The 14,398-nt window shown below is 36.4% G+C and overlaps 1 protein-coding gene across 8 annotated transcripts in view; it reads left to right on the top strand.

Annotated features, from left to right (window-relative positions):
* ATM (ATM serine/threonine kinase) overlaps positions 1 to 14,398 on the top strand; it is a 145,679-nt gene that overhangs the window by 58,566 nt on the left and 72,715 nt on the right. For all 8 annotated transcript variants that reach the window (XR_004270954.1, XM_032285673.1, XM_032285677.1 and 5 more), the window contains 5 exons: positions 1,015 to 1,184; positions 2,890 to 3,136; positions 6,227 to 6,342; positions 7,553 to 7,679; positions 8,165 to 8,364. Coding sequence is in view for 7 of the 8 variants with exons in the window: in XM_032285673.1 (XP_032141564.1) it covers positions 1,015 to 1,184; positions 2,890 to 3,136; positions 6,227 to 6,342; positions 7,553 to 7,679; positions 8,165 to 8,364 (860 nt within the window). In the remaining variant the exon portion in view is untranslated. The remainder of the gene's footprint in view (positions 1 to 1,014; positions 1,185 to 2,889; positions 3,137 to 6,226; positions 6,343 to 7,552; positions 7,680 to 8,164; positions 8,365 to 14,398) is intronic.

Genomic DNA, 14,398 nt, shown 5'->3' with positions numbered 1-14,398 from the left:
GTCTAGCAGGGCCAGAAGTCAAATTTAACAGCTATCAGGCTTTTAATTTCAGTTATTAGGGGAGAAGGACTAGGGACCCGCCTCATAATTATTATATCAGCACAGTATTATAGAATGTTGGCCCCCTTTCTTTTCCATCACCCTAGCATTTATGGTTTAGGAAGTTCCAGGCCTTTCCATTGCAGATTTTTATGTAATAAGTCAATGGTAGGTCAGTGAACTCGTACTCCAGTTAACATTCTACCAGCATAGTTTCCGTGGAGCTTTATAGTAAGCCAACCTGTAATTAGTTAAACTTTTACCTCTCAGTATGAGATTTGTTTGGTGTTTCTTAAAAGTATACAAATACATTACCTAACAGTTATAAGTGGTATGTATTCTGTGGATTTTTTATTTGGATTTAAGCCTGAGAGGAATGATTTTGCTTTATTTTAAAATTTTTATTTATTAATTTATTTTGAAAGACAGGGTCTCACTCTCACCCAGGCCAGAGTGCGGTGATTCAATCAAGGCTCACTGCAGTCTTGACCTCCTGGGCTCAAGCAGTCCTCCCAAGCCACATGAGTAGCTGGGACTGCAGACATGTGCCACCGTGCCTGGCTAATTTGTTATACAGATGGGTTCTCACTATGTTGCCCAAGGTGGTCTTGAACTCTTGAGCTTAAGCAACCCTCCCTTCTCAGCCTCCCAAAGCGTTAGGATTACAGGTGTGGACCACCATGCCTGGCCAATAATTTTACTTTAAATCTTCCTTTAAATATAACCAAATGTTGAAAACTCTCAGCATATTTTTATGTTTTTATTTACTTAACATTTATTAAGGGTTTGCTGTGTGTCAGATGCTGTGCCAGTTGAGTATATTTTCTTCATTATTATTCCCATCTCATAGATGAGGAAATCAAGAAAAGTTAAAAGAGTGTTCTTTCTAGGTCTTACTCTAAATAATATTAGCAAGCATTTAAATGATTTATTTTTTTCATTTTTCTTAACAAATTGGCTTTCTGGTTTGTGCAGGTTTTAGAGAAAGTTTCTGAAACTTTTGGATATAGGTGTTTAGAAGACTTTATGGCTTCTCATTTGGATTATCTGGTTTTGGAATGGCTAAATCTTCAAGATACTGAATACAGCTTATCTTCTTTTCCTTTTATTTTATTAAACTACACAAATATCGAGGATTTCTATAGGTAAGTTTACATATAACATGTGTGAAATTTGTTTAATTTAAAATTAGTTAACAATGTTTAGCAAGTCCCCATCACCAGCACCATACAAACTATACCCATACACATGTGTGTGTGAAGGCCACATAGTATGAGAAGCAGGACAGCTTGTTTTAATAAGAATGTATTTGGTGGCTCATGTCTGTAATCCCAGCACTTTGGGAGGCTGAGGCGGCCGGATCACAAGGTCAGGAGATTGAGACCATCTTGGCCAACATGGTGAAACCCCATCTCTACTACAAAAATATAAAAATTGGTTGGGTGTGGTAATGCACGCCTGTAATCCAAGCTACTCGGGAGGCTGAGGCGTGAGAATCGCTTAAACCTAGAAGGTGGAAGTTGCAGTGAGCCAAGATCGTGCCACTGCACTCCAGCCTGGTGACAGAGCAAGACTCTGTCTCAAAAAAAAAAAAGAATATATTGAAGGGAGTCACTGGACTTCAGGTCTGGTCCTGGCTGTGCCAACAACCAGCTATGTGACTTTGGTCAAGCCACATAAAGACCCTCTATGCCCTGGTTTTTCAATCTGTAAAGTAAAGGAGTTACACAAGGAGATTTTTCAGGTCCCTTTCAGCTTTAATATTTGATCATCTTTCCTTTGGAAAAAATTGAAGATAAATTACTAGTACCTTGTTATTTCTGCCTGGTTTTTCTTTTCTGTTGCTTGATTATAGGCTGTTTAATCATTACTTCTATTAGATTTAGAAACTTAATGTAAAACTTTATTTTGCTGTCTTTAACTCTGTAGAAGAAAAATTTGAAAATGGAGAGGTTTGAAACAACTAAAAAGTAATATTTAGGTATCAGGATGATGGGAAGGCATCTCATACTTGTTGAGCATGCTCTGTGCTGTGGACTTTGCTATGCATTTTACATGTACGATAGCATGTCTCAGATGAGTTCAGGCTCATCCTAATAGAGCTTTCTAATAGATTATGAGTTGTATGTTGATAGTCTCCTTTAAGAAGGATAGTCCTACAAAAGTAAATTTAGTGGTCCTTACAGTTCATTCATTTTGGCAAGAACAATATAGTCATTTCTTTGTATATGTGAGGGGTTGGTTCCAGGATCCCCCATGTATGCTTAAATCTGTGAATACTCAAGTCCCCAAGTTGGCCCTGCAGAACCCATGTGAAAAGTCAGTCCTCTGTATATGAAGACTTTCACATCCTGTGAATACTGTTTTTCTATCTGCATTTGGTTGAAAAATATGCAAGTATAAGTTCAAACCCATGTTTTTCAAGGGTCAACTGCATTTACATTAGTTTGAATTTATAATTGCTTCTACATTTTATTTTACAATAATTTTATATAAATTATGTATAAATTGATTATACAGAATAAATAAATATAAATTCAAATCTCCATTTTTATTTATTTATTTTTTTTCTTTTACTTTTTGCTAAGGGTGCTACTGAACAAGGCCCCCATTTTAAAATCACATAATTATGATGATGGTATATTCTAAGCTTTCTAATTTTTTTAATGTGACTATTTGGAATTGACTTAATTTTTCCATTTATAAAATTAAAGAATGTTTAATAATCTAGATAAAATGTGATACTTTAATGCTGATGGTATTAGAACAGTTTATTATTTTGAGAACTATTTTATAATATTTTACTTGGAAAAGATATATAACCTATATTTTAAATTTTTATATTTTTAGATCTTGTTATAAGATTTTGATTCCACATCTGGTGATTAGAAGCCGTTTTGATGAGGTGAAGTGCATTGCTAATCAGATTCAAGAGGACTGGAAAAGTCTTCTAACAGACTGCTTTCCAAAGATTCTTGTAAATATTCTTCCTTATTTTGCCTATGAGGGTACAGGAGACAGTGGGATGGCACAGCAAAGAGAGACTGCTACCAACGTCTATGATATGCTTAAAAGTGAAAACTTATTGGGAAAACAGGTATGGCTTCAATTTTTATCTACTTTTTATTCCCTGAATGATCTGAGATATCAGCTTTAAATTTTAAGTCTATTTATTCTTTTTTACATATTGAAACTTAGCTTGTTGTAATCATTATCTAGCATAGCCAACCCATGAATTTTTTTGGTTATTTCGTGTTCTCTCCCTCTGATTGGCTTTTAAATAAGTATAAATGCATTAAATTAGAAATAACCCAAAAAATCATTTGAATAATTTTCTTCTGCTATTTAAAAATTCATTTAAACTACAGTAATACACAAATGCAAGCTGGTTGTTAAAGTCAAGGAATACTAAACAGTGTATAGAAAATCTTCACTCCCTCTTCAGTCTCACCAAGCTTTCCACTTTTCAAGAAAAAGAAGCATCCCTTACTCCTATAGTTCACATACCCTGCTCTTTGTTTTTTTTTATGACACCTATTATCTTCTAACATATGATACAATTTTCTTTGGTTTTGTTTTTGAGACAGAGTCTCACTCTGTTGCCCAGACTGGAGTGCAGTGGTATAATCTCAGCTCACTGAAGCCTCTGCCTCCCAGGTTCAAGCAATTCTCCTGCCTTAGCTACCCAAGTAGCTGGGACTACAAGTGTGCGCCACCACACCCAGCTAATTTTTGTGTTTTTAGTAGAGATGGGTTTTTGCCATGTTGGCCAAGCTGGTCTTGAACTCCTGACCTCAGGTGATCTTCCCACCTCAGCCTCCCAAAGTGCTGCGAGTGCAGGCATGAGCCACCGTGCCCAACCACAATATACTTTTGAATTATGTTAATTATTTATTGGTCTTCTCCACCATAAGTTCTCTCTTTTATTTTTGGCTAATGTATCTCAACCATATAATATATTTTGGGAATTCATTAAATCTCTGTAAAAAGGAGTTGCGTAAGGAAGGATTTAACAAGCTTCGTTTGTTTTATAATAATTTTTACACATTTCAAAATTTTTTGAAGCAACTTATAGTAAAACATACATGTAAATTTTTTTAAGCTAGAAAAGCTGTGGTCACTCCAAATTTATTCATGTCCTTATTTATTTTGGATACATGTAAGGGATAACTAACCAAACTTGGTCAATATTAGATAAACTTCAAGAGAGGTTTTTTTTTGTTGTTTTTTTAGTTTCCTGGTTATCTATATTGAACCAAGAAATGGAACAGCAAGTTCCTCGGTTGCTTAGGTGAACCCATTAAGAACTGCTTGTAAGTCTGCAGTCTGGAGGGAAATGGTGAGCAGGGGACTGCTTTCCCAAAGACAGCTTGAACAGAATACAGGCACTCCAGAGGTTATGCAATTTGAGAGAGACACTCAGCCTCTAGCCACTCCTGTTCCGTCTCACAGCTTAGTCTTCTGATCATCCTTAATCTTACTATTCTTTTATTAATGTATTCAAACCAAAAGAGCAATTTTTAGAACCTGAATAGGTTTCGGAGAGAAAAGTAATTACATTAGACCTTGACTGAAACACTAGCCTCAGGAATGAAGAGTGGCTAAAATTAAATAATGATTTTTTAGCTTTTTGGTTAAAGATATAAGTTAAATTCTTGGCTGGGTGTGGTGGCTCACACCTGTAATCCCAGCACTTTGGGAGGCCAAGGTGAATGGATCACCTGAGGTCAGGAGTTTGAGACCTGCCTGGCCAACATGGTGAAACCCCGTCTCTACTGGGCATGATGGCACGTGCCTGTAATCCCAGCTATCTGGGAAGCTGAGGCAGGAGAACTGCTTGAACCTGGGAGGCAGAGGTTTCAGTGAGCTAGTATCATGACACTGCATTCCGGCCTGGGGGACAGAGTGAGACTTCGTCGTCACAAAAAAAAAAAAAAAAAAGAAAGAAAGAAATTGTATAAAACACACAAAGCAAGGAAAGAATGAAGCAACAAAAGCAGAGATTTCTTGAAAATGAAATTACACTCCACAGGCTGGGAGTGGGCCCTGAGCAAGTGGTTCAAGAGCCTGATTACAGAATTTTCTGGTGTTTAAATACCCTTTAGAGGTTTCCCATTGGTTACTTGATGTACACCCTGTGTGAATGAAGCAGTGGCCTGTGATCAGTCTGATTGGTTGTGGAAGGGTACCAATCAGAGGTACTTTCAGTTTCTCATCTGCAGCAGTAAAAGGGAGGGGGTTGCAAAGGGAGTAGCCTCTGCTCCTTTTGTTACTTGAGCATGGAAAGTTGGGGTTTTCCTTTTGATTTCGTTCTAGGAAGTCAGCCTGGATTGTCCTTAGGTTCCCTGCCTCCAGATCTTATTGCTCTGCCTCATTTACATTAGTTTCTTTCTTGTCACCTTCTAAAATATTTTTTGTTATTACAAAGTATATTTTTGAACTTCCTTATGCATTAAGTAAATTTGCCATTTCCTTTAGATCACTCCAATTCTTTATTTTGGAAAGTTATTAAATTTACCCTGAATACTTAACAATTCTCATTCATTTGACTTACATGTAACATAGCAGACTTATTCTTCATATTTAGAGAATTTATGTCTTTTGTGAAGCAACCTGCCTGTAGTGGGAAGTAGATTCATGAAAAGTCCAAATATGTCGGGGAGGGTTTTATTCTACTATTGATGAAAGGGGATGTGGATAGCAGCTAGCCTTAGAATTTGGGATGGCACTCAAGTAGAAGTCTGGGAAGAAGTTATGCAGGGAACAAAGATGAGATTATTGCCAGTCACTGGGAATTCTTAACAGTAAAGCTCTGTAAGTGAGACAAAATTCCCAAACAAAGTCAAGAGTAAAATGCAGATAGAGGAGTAGTTATAGATCAGTGGGAAATTTGAAAAATTACCAGGTCACAAAACTTAATGATAGACTGAATTCTTATTTAAAATGATTCTTTAAAAAGAGTTGGATTAAGGGGGAATTGTTTGGCTTGATTTTCCTACTTTTCGCTCTTAGTCTACAGGTTGGCTGCATAGAAGAAAAATGTAGAGTTAGTTATAATCTTGTAGATCATTTTCTTTTACAGTCATTGAATAATTTTGGAAATAAGGTAATAGCATATGCCTTTTGAGCTGTCTTGAACTTCACAGATATAAAATATTAAATATATTTTAATTTTGTGCCCTTGCAGATTGATCATTTATTCATTAGTAATTTACCAGAAATTGTGGTGGAGTTATTGATGACGTTACATGAGCCAGCAAATTCTGGTGCCAGTCAGAGCACTGACCTCTGTGACTTTTCAGGGTACGTACATTTTAAACTTAGAGAACTAGCTGCAACTTCACAAGTTCTTAAAGAAGTTAATTGGTTGTCACCTTCAATGTCTATTTCAATTTATAGACATCATTTTAAAAAGTTTGTTTCTTTAAAAATAGCCACCTTTGAATTGGAGTAAATTATCTATCCTCTTTTGCTATAGCTGTCTCACAGTAACTGCTCTAAGTTGACCACTTTGTTAGCAAACCCGATAACCTTTTCTTTGTCTTTCTGTAATATTTGAACATTGTGCCATCTGCTGTCCCTTGAAATTTTTTTCTTCATGCACATTATTCCTAGCTATCTTCTCTTTATCTATAACTTGCCTTTCTAGATCACCTTTTCTTTTTTTTTGAGTCTCACTCTGTTCCCCAGGCTAGAGTGGAGTGGCATGATCCTGGCTCACTGCAACCTGCCCCTCACAGGCTCAAGTGATCTTTCCTTCTACCTCAGCCTCTCAAGTAGCTGGGATGACAAACGTGCACCACTACACTTGTCTAAATTTTTAGATTTTTGGTAGAGAGGGGTTTCACCATGTTGCCCAGGCTGGTCTTGAACTCCTGGCCTCAAGTGATCCGCCTGTGTTGGCCTCCTAAAGTCCTGGGATTACAGGTGTGACCCACCATGCCTGGCCTCACCTTTTCTTTATTGTACTTTATTGTCTGTACAATTTAATTTGGATGTAAATGTCTCTGGGTTGTATATGAACATCAGAGTTATTTTCCCAGCTTGATTGTAAGCTACTATTGTGCCTTACTGTGCTGGGTGTATAAAATAGTAAAATAGTAATAATACCTGAGAAAGTACTTTCATGCTATCTAAATAAGTGTTGATTGCCGTGTCTTAAAATACTACTTTTACAGTACTGACATAGAGCTTTGATTCTAATCTGGAGTAATACTGAGGCTCATGTGTTGAACTGCCTTTTAACTTTATAAGATTTTTTAAAGAAAATAATTTTAAGATCCTTTAAGATTATTTAAGTTATTGATGGTGAAAGGTATTTAGATAATCTGATTTATGTATCTGTACTGTGATATGTCATTTTTGATTTTATTAAAACTATAGTTTTTTCGTGAAAAAATAGTTTTTAAATTTGGGGGTTATTATAATCTAAATTTTCATTTTGGAAGTTCACTGGTCTATCAACAAAATATTTGAAGATGATGACTGCATTTTTTTCCCATAACTCTATTAGGGATTTGGATCCTGCTCCTAATCCACCTCATTTTCCATCGCACGTGATTAAAGCAACATTTGCCTATATCAGTAATTGTCATAAAACCAAGTTGAAAAGCATTTTAGAAATTCTTTCCAAAAGCCCTGTAAGTATGCATGCTGAGCATAATAATAGAGCATTCCTTCTTTTTTAGCTAAAAAAACTTTGTAAGTACATCTTAAAGAGGCAAAGTAAACAAATGAAAAATTTATCTAATAATTTAAAAAGAAAAACATTAATTTACAAGTTTAAATCTTGGTATTTTACTTGTCAGCATTAATTGAAATATGTTACATATGAGGCCAGAATCTTGTGACACTTTAGTCATATGTTAGCTCATTTACTTTTTCATAGGAATATACCATTTAATTATAGTTTACTTTCTGAAAATTAAATAAATTGGCAATAGTTTAAGATAGTAATTTTCATAATGTAACATTTTGCACTTGATATCAAACCCAAATCTAAATTGTTATTTTAAATATAAAATGTGTAGGTATTCAAATATTTGAAGAAAAAGTATAAAATGTATTTATTGTTGTTGAGTAGATGTAATTAAACAAGTTTTTACTAAATCTGTTTATTTTCTAGGATTCCTATCAGAAAATACTTCTTGCCATATGTGAGCAAGCAGCTGAGACAAATAATGTTTATAAGAAGCACAGAATTCTTAAAATATACCACCTGTTTGTTAGTTTATTATTGAAAGATATAAAAAGTGGCTTAGGAGGAGCTTGGGCCTTTGTTCTTCGAGATGTTATTTATACTCTGATTCACTACATTAACCAAAGGTAAATAATACATTTGGACCAATATATAAGCAATCTTTCTATCCTGTTCTTTTTTTTGGTGGGGGGAGACAAGTTCTCTGTCACCTAGGCTGTACTGTACTGGCTATCATGGCTCATTGCAGCCTCAGCCTTCTGGGTTCAGATGATCCTTCCTCCTCAGCCTCTCAGCAGGAGCATACCACCATGCCTGACTAATTTTTTGTATTTGTTGTAGAGATAGGGTTTCACCATATTGTCCATTGTGGTCTTGAACTCCTGGGCTCAAGTGAACTGTCAGCCTCAGCCTCCCAATATGCTGGAATTACAGATGTGAGCTACCATGCCCAACTTATTCTGTTCATTTAATTGAAAGTTTATATGCTTCTGAGAAAGAGGTAGATGCCAGAGTGCTGCTTTCTGAATTTTGATTTGTTTTTTTTTTTTTGAGACAGAGTCTTGCTCTGTCGCCAGGCACCAGGCTGGAGTGCAGTGGCACCATCTCGGCTCACTGCAATCTCTGCCTCCCAGGTTCAAGCAATTCTCCTGCCTCAGCCTCCCGAGTAGCTGGGACTACAGGGGCGTGCCACCATGCCCAGCTAATTTTTGTATTTTTTAATAGAGACGGTGTTTTACCATGTTGGCCAGGATGAATTTTGCTTTTTAAGAAGTCTATTATATTTACCTATTAATTTTTTAAAATTGCACTACTGGGCCTGGGAAACATAGCAGACCTCGTTTCTACTAAAAATTGAAAATCAGGGCCAGGTGTGGTGGCTCATGCCTATAATCCCAGCACTTTGGGAAGGTGAGGTAGGTGGATTGCTTGAGCCCAGGAGTTAGAAAACAACTTGGGCAACATAATGTGAAACCCCATCTCTACAAAAGTTTTTTTAAAAATTAGCCAGGGATTGTGGGACACACCTGTAGTCTCAGCTACTCTGGAGGCTGAGGTGGGTGGATCACTTGAGCTTGGGAGGCAGAGGTTGCAGGTTGCAGTGAGCCAAGATTGTGCCACTACACTCTACCTGGCAGACAGAGCGAGACTCTTGTCTTAAAAAAAAAGTAAAAGAAAATTATCCAGGTATGATGACACGTGCCTGCAGTTCTAGCTACTTAGGAGGCTGAGGTAGGAGGATGGCTTGAGCTCATGAATTTGAAGCTGCCAGTGAGCTTTGATTGCATGACTACATTCCTGCCTGGGCAACAGAGCGAGACTTTCACTCAAAAAACAAAAAAAGCAGTACTTCTCCAATTCTAGAAATCTTAAGAAGGATTTTAGTACTAATGTTCTAGCTATCGATGTCCTTAAATATACGTTACTGTGGAATTGGGGTTGTATGTTCAATTTAGCATCTCTAATCTTTTCCATTGATTTTAATGAGATGTCTATTATTTTTTATTGTGGTAAAATAGGTAACATAATTTTTTTTATTTTCACCATTAAATGGCCAGTTCAGTGGCATCAATTGCATTTCCATCGTTGTGCAACCGTTGCCACTATCTGTGTCCAAAACATCATAATCTCAAACCAAACCACTCTACTCATATAATATAACTCCACATTTCCCCTTCCCACTGGCCGTTGAGAAACTCTAATCTATTTTCTGTCTCAACAAATTTGCCTGGTGTAGATATTTTATCGGCTCACTGCAACCTCTGCCTCCTGGGTTCAAACAGTTTTCCTTTCTCAACCTCCCGAGTATCTGGGATTACAGGTGCCTGGCACCACACCGAGCTAATTTTTGTATTTTTATAGAGATGGGATTTCACCATGTTGGCCAGGCTGGTCTTGAACTCCTGACCTTGTGATCCGGCTGCCTCGACCTCCCAAAGTGCTGGGATTATAGGCATGAGCCACCGCACCCAACCTATTGTAGATATTTTAATCTGGAGTTGTACATTATATGTCCTTTTGTGTTTAGCTTATTTCACTTGGCACAGTGTCTCAGATTCATCTTATGTTGTAGCATGTGTCAGAACTTCATTTCTTTTCATTGTTAAATATTCTTTTATATGTGCTTAACTATCATCTGTTGATGAACACTTGGGTTGTCAATTATGAATTATGCTGTGATGTCCATTGGCATACAAGTGTCTGCTTGAGTCCCTGTTTTCAATACTTTTCAGTATACCTAGGAGTGGCATTGGTGGGGTCATATGGCAATTTTATATTTAACTTCTGAGAAACTATCCAGCTGTCTTCCACAGCAATGGCATCACTTTACATTCTATCTACAATGCACAAGAGTTCAGATTTCATCACATTCTTAGCTATACTTGTTATTTTCTATTTATTTTATTTTATTATTATTATTTTTTTAAAGATGGGATTTTGCCATGTTGTCCAGCTGGCCTTACTCTTCCTGCCTCAACCTGCCAAAGTGCTGGGATTACAGGCATGAGCCACCATGCCTGGCCTGTATATTTTCTTATATCCATTCTAGTAAATGTGAAGTGGTATCTTACTATAATTTTGATTTTGTGTTTCTCTAATGACTGATGATGTTTGTTACAGAACATCTTTTTGAGTGCTGATTGACCATCTGTCAATCTTCATTGTAGAAATATCTATTCATGTTCTTTGCTCCGTTTTAAAAACTTGAATTGAAGAAACTTTTTTTTAGAGACATGATTTTGCTCTGTCGCCCAGACAGGAATGCAGCACATCATCAAACTCACTGCAGCCTTCAAACTCCTCTGCTCAAGCAGTCCATCTGTGTCAGCTTTCCTAGCAGCTAGGACTGCAAGCATGTGCCGCTAAGCTCGGCTGATTAAAAAACAAAAAATGTGTAGAGATGAGGTCTTATTATGTTGGCCAGGCTGGTCTCAAACTGCTGGCCTCAAATGATTCTTCTGTCTTGGCCTTTCAACACACTGGGATTACAGGCATGAGCCACATTGCCTGGCATGTTCTTTTAATTTGGTTGGTTTTTGTTGTTGAGCTCCAGGAGTTCTTTTGATATTCAGATATCAGATATGTAATTATCAGGTATATCTCTGATAATTATGACTGTGACTATCATCATAATTAAGTTATCCGTGACTATCATCAGATAAATGATTTGCAAATATCTTTCTCCTTTTCTGTAAAATTGTTTTTTTACTTTCTCAATAACATCTTTTTTTTAAGACAGAGTCTCGCTCTGTCGCCCAGGCTAGAGTGCAGTGGCACATTCTCGACTCAGTGCAACCTCTGCCTCCTTGTTTAAAGCAGTTCTTTTACTTCAGCACCCCCAAGTAGCTGGTATTACAGGCGAACACCACCATGCCTAGCTAATTCTTGAATTTTTAGTAGAGACGGAGTTTCACCATGTTGGCCAGGCTGGTGTCAAACTCCTGAACTCAAGTGATCCACTTGCCTTGGCCTCCCAGAGTGCTAGGATTGTAGGCATAAGCGACCATGCCTGGTCTCAATAATGTCTTTTGATGCCCAATTTAAAAATTTTGATTAAGTTTTGTTGCCTCCCCACCTTTTTTTTTTTTTTTTTTTTTTTTTTTTTTTTTTTTTTTTTTTTTTTTGAGAGAGTCTTGCTCTATCGCCAGGCTGGAGAGTACAAAAAATTAGCCAGGTGTGGTGGTGGTGGTGCATGCCTGTAGTCCCAGCTACTTGGGAGGCTGAGGCAGGAGAATTGTTGGCCATTTTTGTAGTGTCATATTAAGAATCCACTGTCAAATCTAAGGTCATGAAGAATTACCCCTATGTTTTGTTTTCAGGTTTTGGTTCTTATATTTAGATAATCTATTTTTAGTTAATTTTTATATATGGTATAAGGTGTAGGAGTTCAACTCTTCCCTTTTGCATGTGGAAATCTAGTTGTCTTAGCATCATTTCTTGAAGAGACTATTCTTTCCACATTAAATGACTTGATATCCTTGTCAAAAATCAGTTGACTGTGGTACATGGGTTTATTTTTGCACTCTCAATTCTGTTCTGTTGGTCTTTATGTCTGTCCTATGCCAGTACCACACTGTTTTTATTGTAGCTTTATAGTAAATTTTGAAATCAGGAAGTGTGAAGCTTCTAACTTTGTTCTTTTTAAAGATTGCTTTGACTATTTGGGAACCTCTGCAGTTCCATATGAATTTGAGGATCTACTTTTGTGTTTCTGTAAAAAAGTCTTTTGGAATCTTGATTGTAATTACATTGAATCTGCAGATTACTTGGGAAGTGTTGACATCATCACAATATTGTCTTCCAATCCGTGAACGTGGGATATCTGTCCATTTATTTGAACTTCTTTAATTTCTTTCACCAGTGCTTTATAGTTTTCAGTTTACAAGTCTTTTACATCATAGATTAAATTTATTTCTAGGTATTTAGTTCTTTTAGATATAGAATTGGGTTCTTGATTTTTTTTTCCTTTGGATTTTCATTTCTGTTGCATAGAAACAATTGATTTTTGTGTATTGATCTTGTGTCCTGCAACTTTATTGAATTTGTTTATTAAAATTTCTAGTAGCTTTGTTGTTAATTCTTTGATGGTTTCTGTGTGTGTAGGATCAGGTCATAAATCAATAGAGATCATTGTTCTTCTTCCTTTTCAATTTGGATGCTTTTCATTTCTTTTTCTTATCTAATTGCTCTGGCTAGAACTTCAGTATAGTATTGAATAGCAGTGGTGAAAGTAGGCATCCCTTGTCTTGTTCGCAATCTTAGAGGAAAGCTTTCGATGATTTACTATTGAGTATGATGCTTGCTGGAGGTTTTTCATAAATTCCCTTAATTTTGTTGAGGAAGGTACTTTCTATTTTACTGAGTGTTTTTTTAATCTTGAAAAGGTGTTGGGGTTTTGTCAGATGCCTTTTCTGTATCTACTGAGATGATGTAGTTTTTTCCTTATTCTATTAATGTGGTGTATTACATAAATTGGTTTTCTTATATTGAACCACTCTTGTATTCCTAGAATAAATCCCACTTGGTCATGGTGTAGAATCCTTTTACTACAGTGTTGGATTCTGTTTGTTAGTATTTTCTTGAGAAGTTTTGCATCTTTTTTCATAAAGAGTTTTTGATACTGTCTTTTTTTGTGGTGTCTTTATCTCACGTTGATACCAGAAATGCTGGCCTCATAGAATGAATTAAGAAGTGTTCCCTTTTATTGTAATTTTTTGAAGAGTTCGGGAAGGATTAGTACTAATTCTTCTTTAAATGTTTGGAGGAGTTCACTAATGAAGGCTTCTGGTCCTCGATTTTCTGCCATGTTCTTTATTATTGATTTAATATCCTTGCTTGTTACAAATCTGTTCATCTTGAGTCTGTTTTTGTATATTTTATGTTCCCAGGAATTTGTCCATTTTATCTAGCTTATCTGACTTGTTAGATGTAATTGTTCATGGTATTCTCCTATAATTGTTTTTATTTCTGTCTTTTTTCTTTGTAAGTCTGGCTCCAGAGGTTTGTCAATATTATCTTTTCAAATAACTAACTTTTGGTTTTGTTGATTCTTTCTAATATTTTTCTATTCTATTTTATCTCTACTCCTTCTTCTACCTTTGAAATTAGTTTACTATTTTCTAGTTCCTTAAAATGTAAAATTAGGTTACTGAACTGAGATCCTTTTTCAGTGTAGGTGTTTACTGCTACACATTTCTCTCTCAGCACACTCAGCTGCATCTCAGTACTCTTTGCTGTATGTTGTGTTTTAATTTTTATTCATCTCTAAGCTTTTTAAAAATCATATTTAAGATAGTTGTTTTGAAATATTTATCTCATAATTTTAATGTCTCAGAAATTTTTTCAGATGGAGTCTCCCTTTGTCTCCCAGGCAGGAGTGCAGTGGTGCAATCTCGGCTCACTGCAACCTCTGCCTTCTGGGTTCAAGTGATTCTTTTGCCACAGCCTCCCAAGTAGCTGGGAGTACAGACGCCCGCCACCACACCCAGCTAATTTTTGTACTTTTAGTAGAGACAGGGTTTCCCTATGTTGACCAGACTGGTCTCAAACTCCTGATCCACCTGCTTCGGCCTCCCAAAGTGCTGGGATTATAGGTGTGAGCTGTGTGACCACACCCACTGTCTCAGAAACTATTTCTGTCATTATATTTTGTTCTTTTGA

Source organism: Sapajus apella, unplaced genomic scaffold (genome assembly GCF_009761245.1).
Source record: "Sapajus apella isolate SASKATOON/1434 unplaced genomic scaffold, GSC_monkey_1.0 scaffold16, whole genome shotgun sequence".
In the NCBI taxonomy this organism is placed as follows: domain Eukaryota; kingdom Metazoa; phylum Chordata; class Mammalia; order Primates; family Cebidae; genus Sapajus; species Sapajus apella.
Note: the sequence above shows the minus strand (reverse complement) of the source record. Positions and strands in the feature narration are given on the sequence as shown.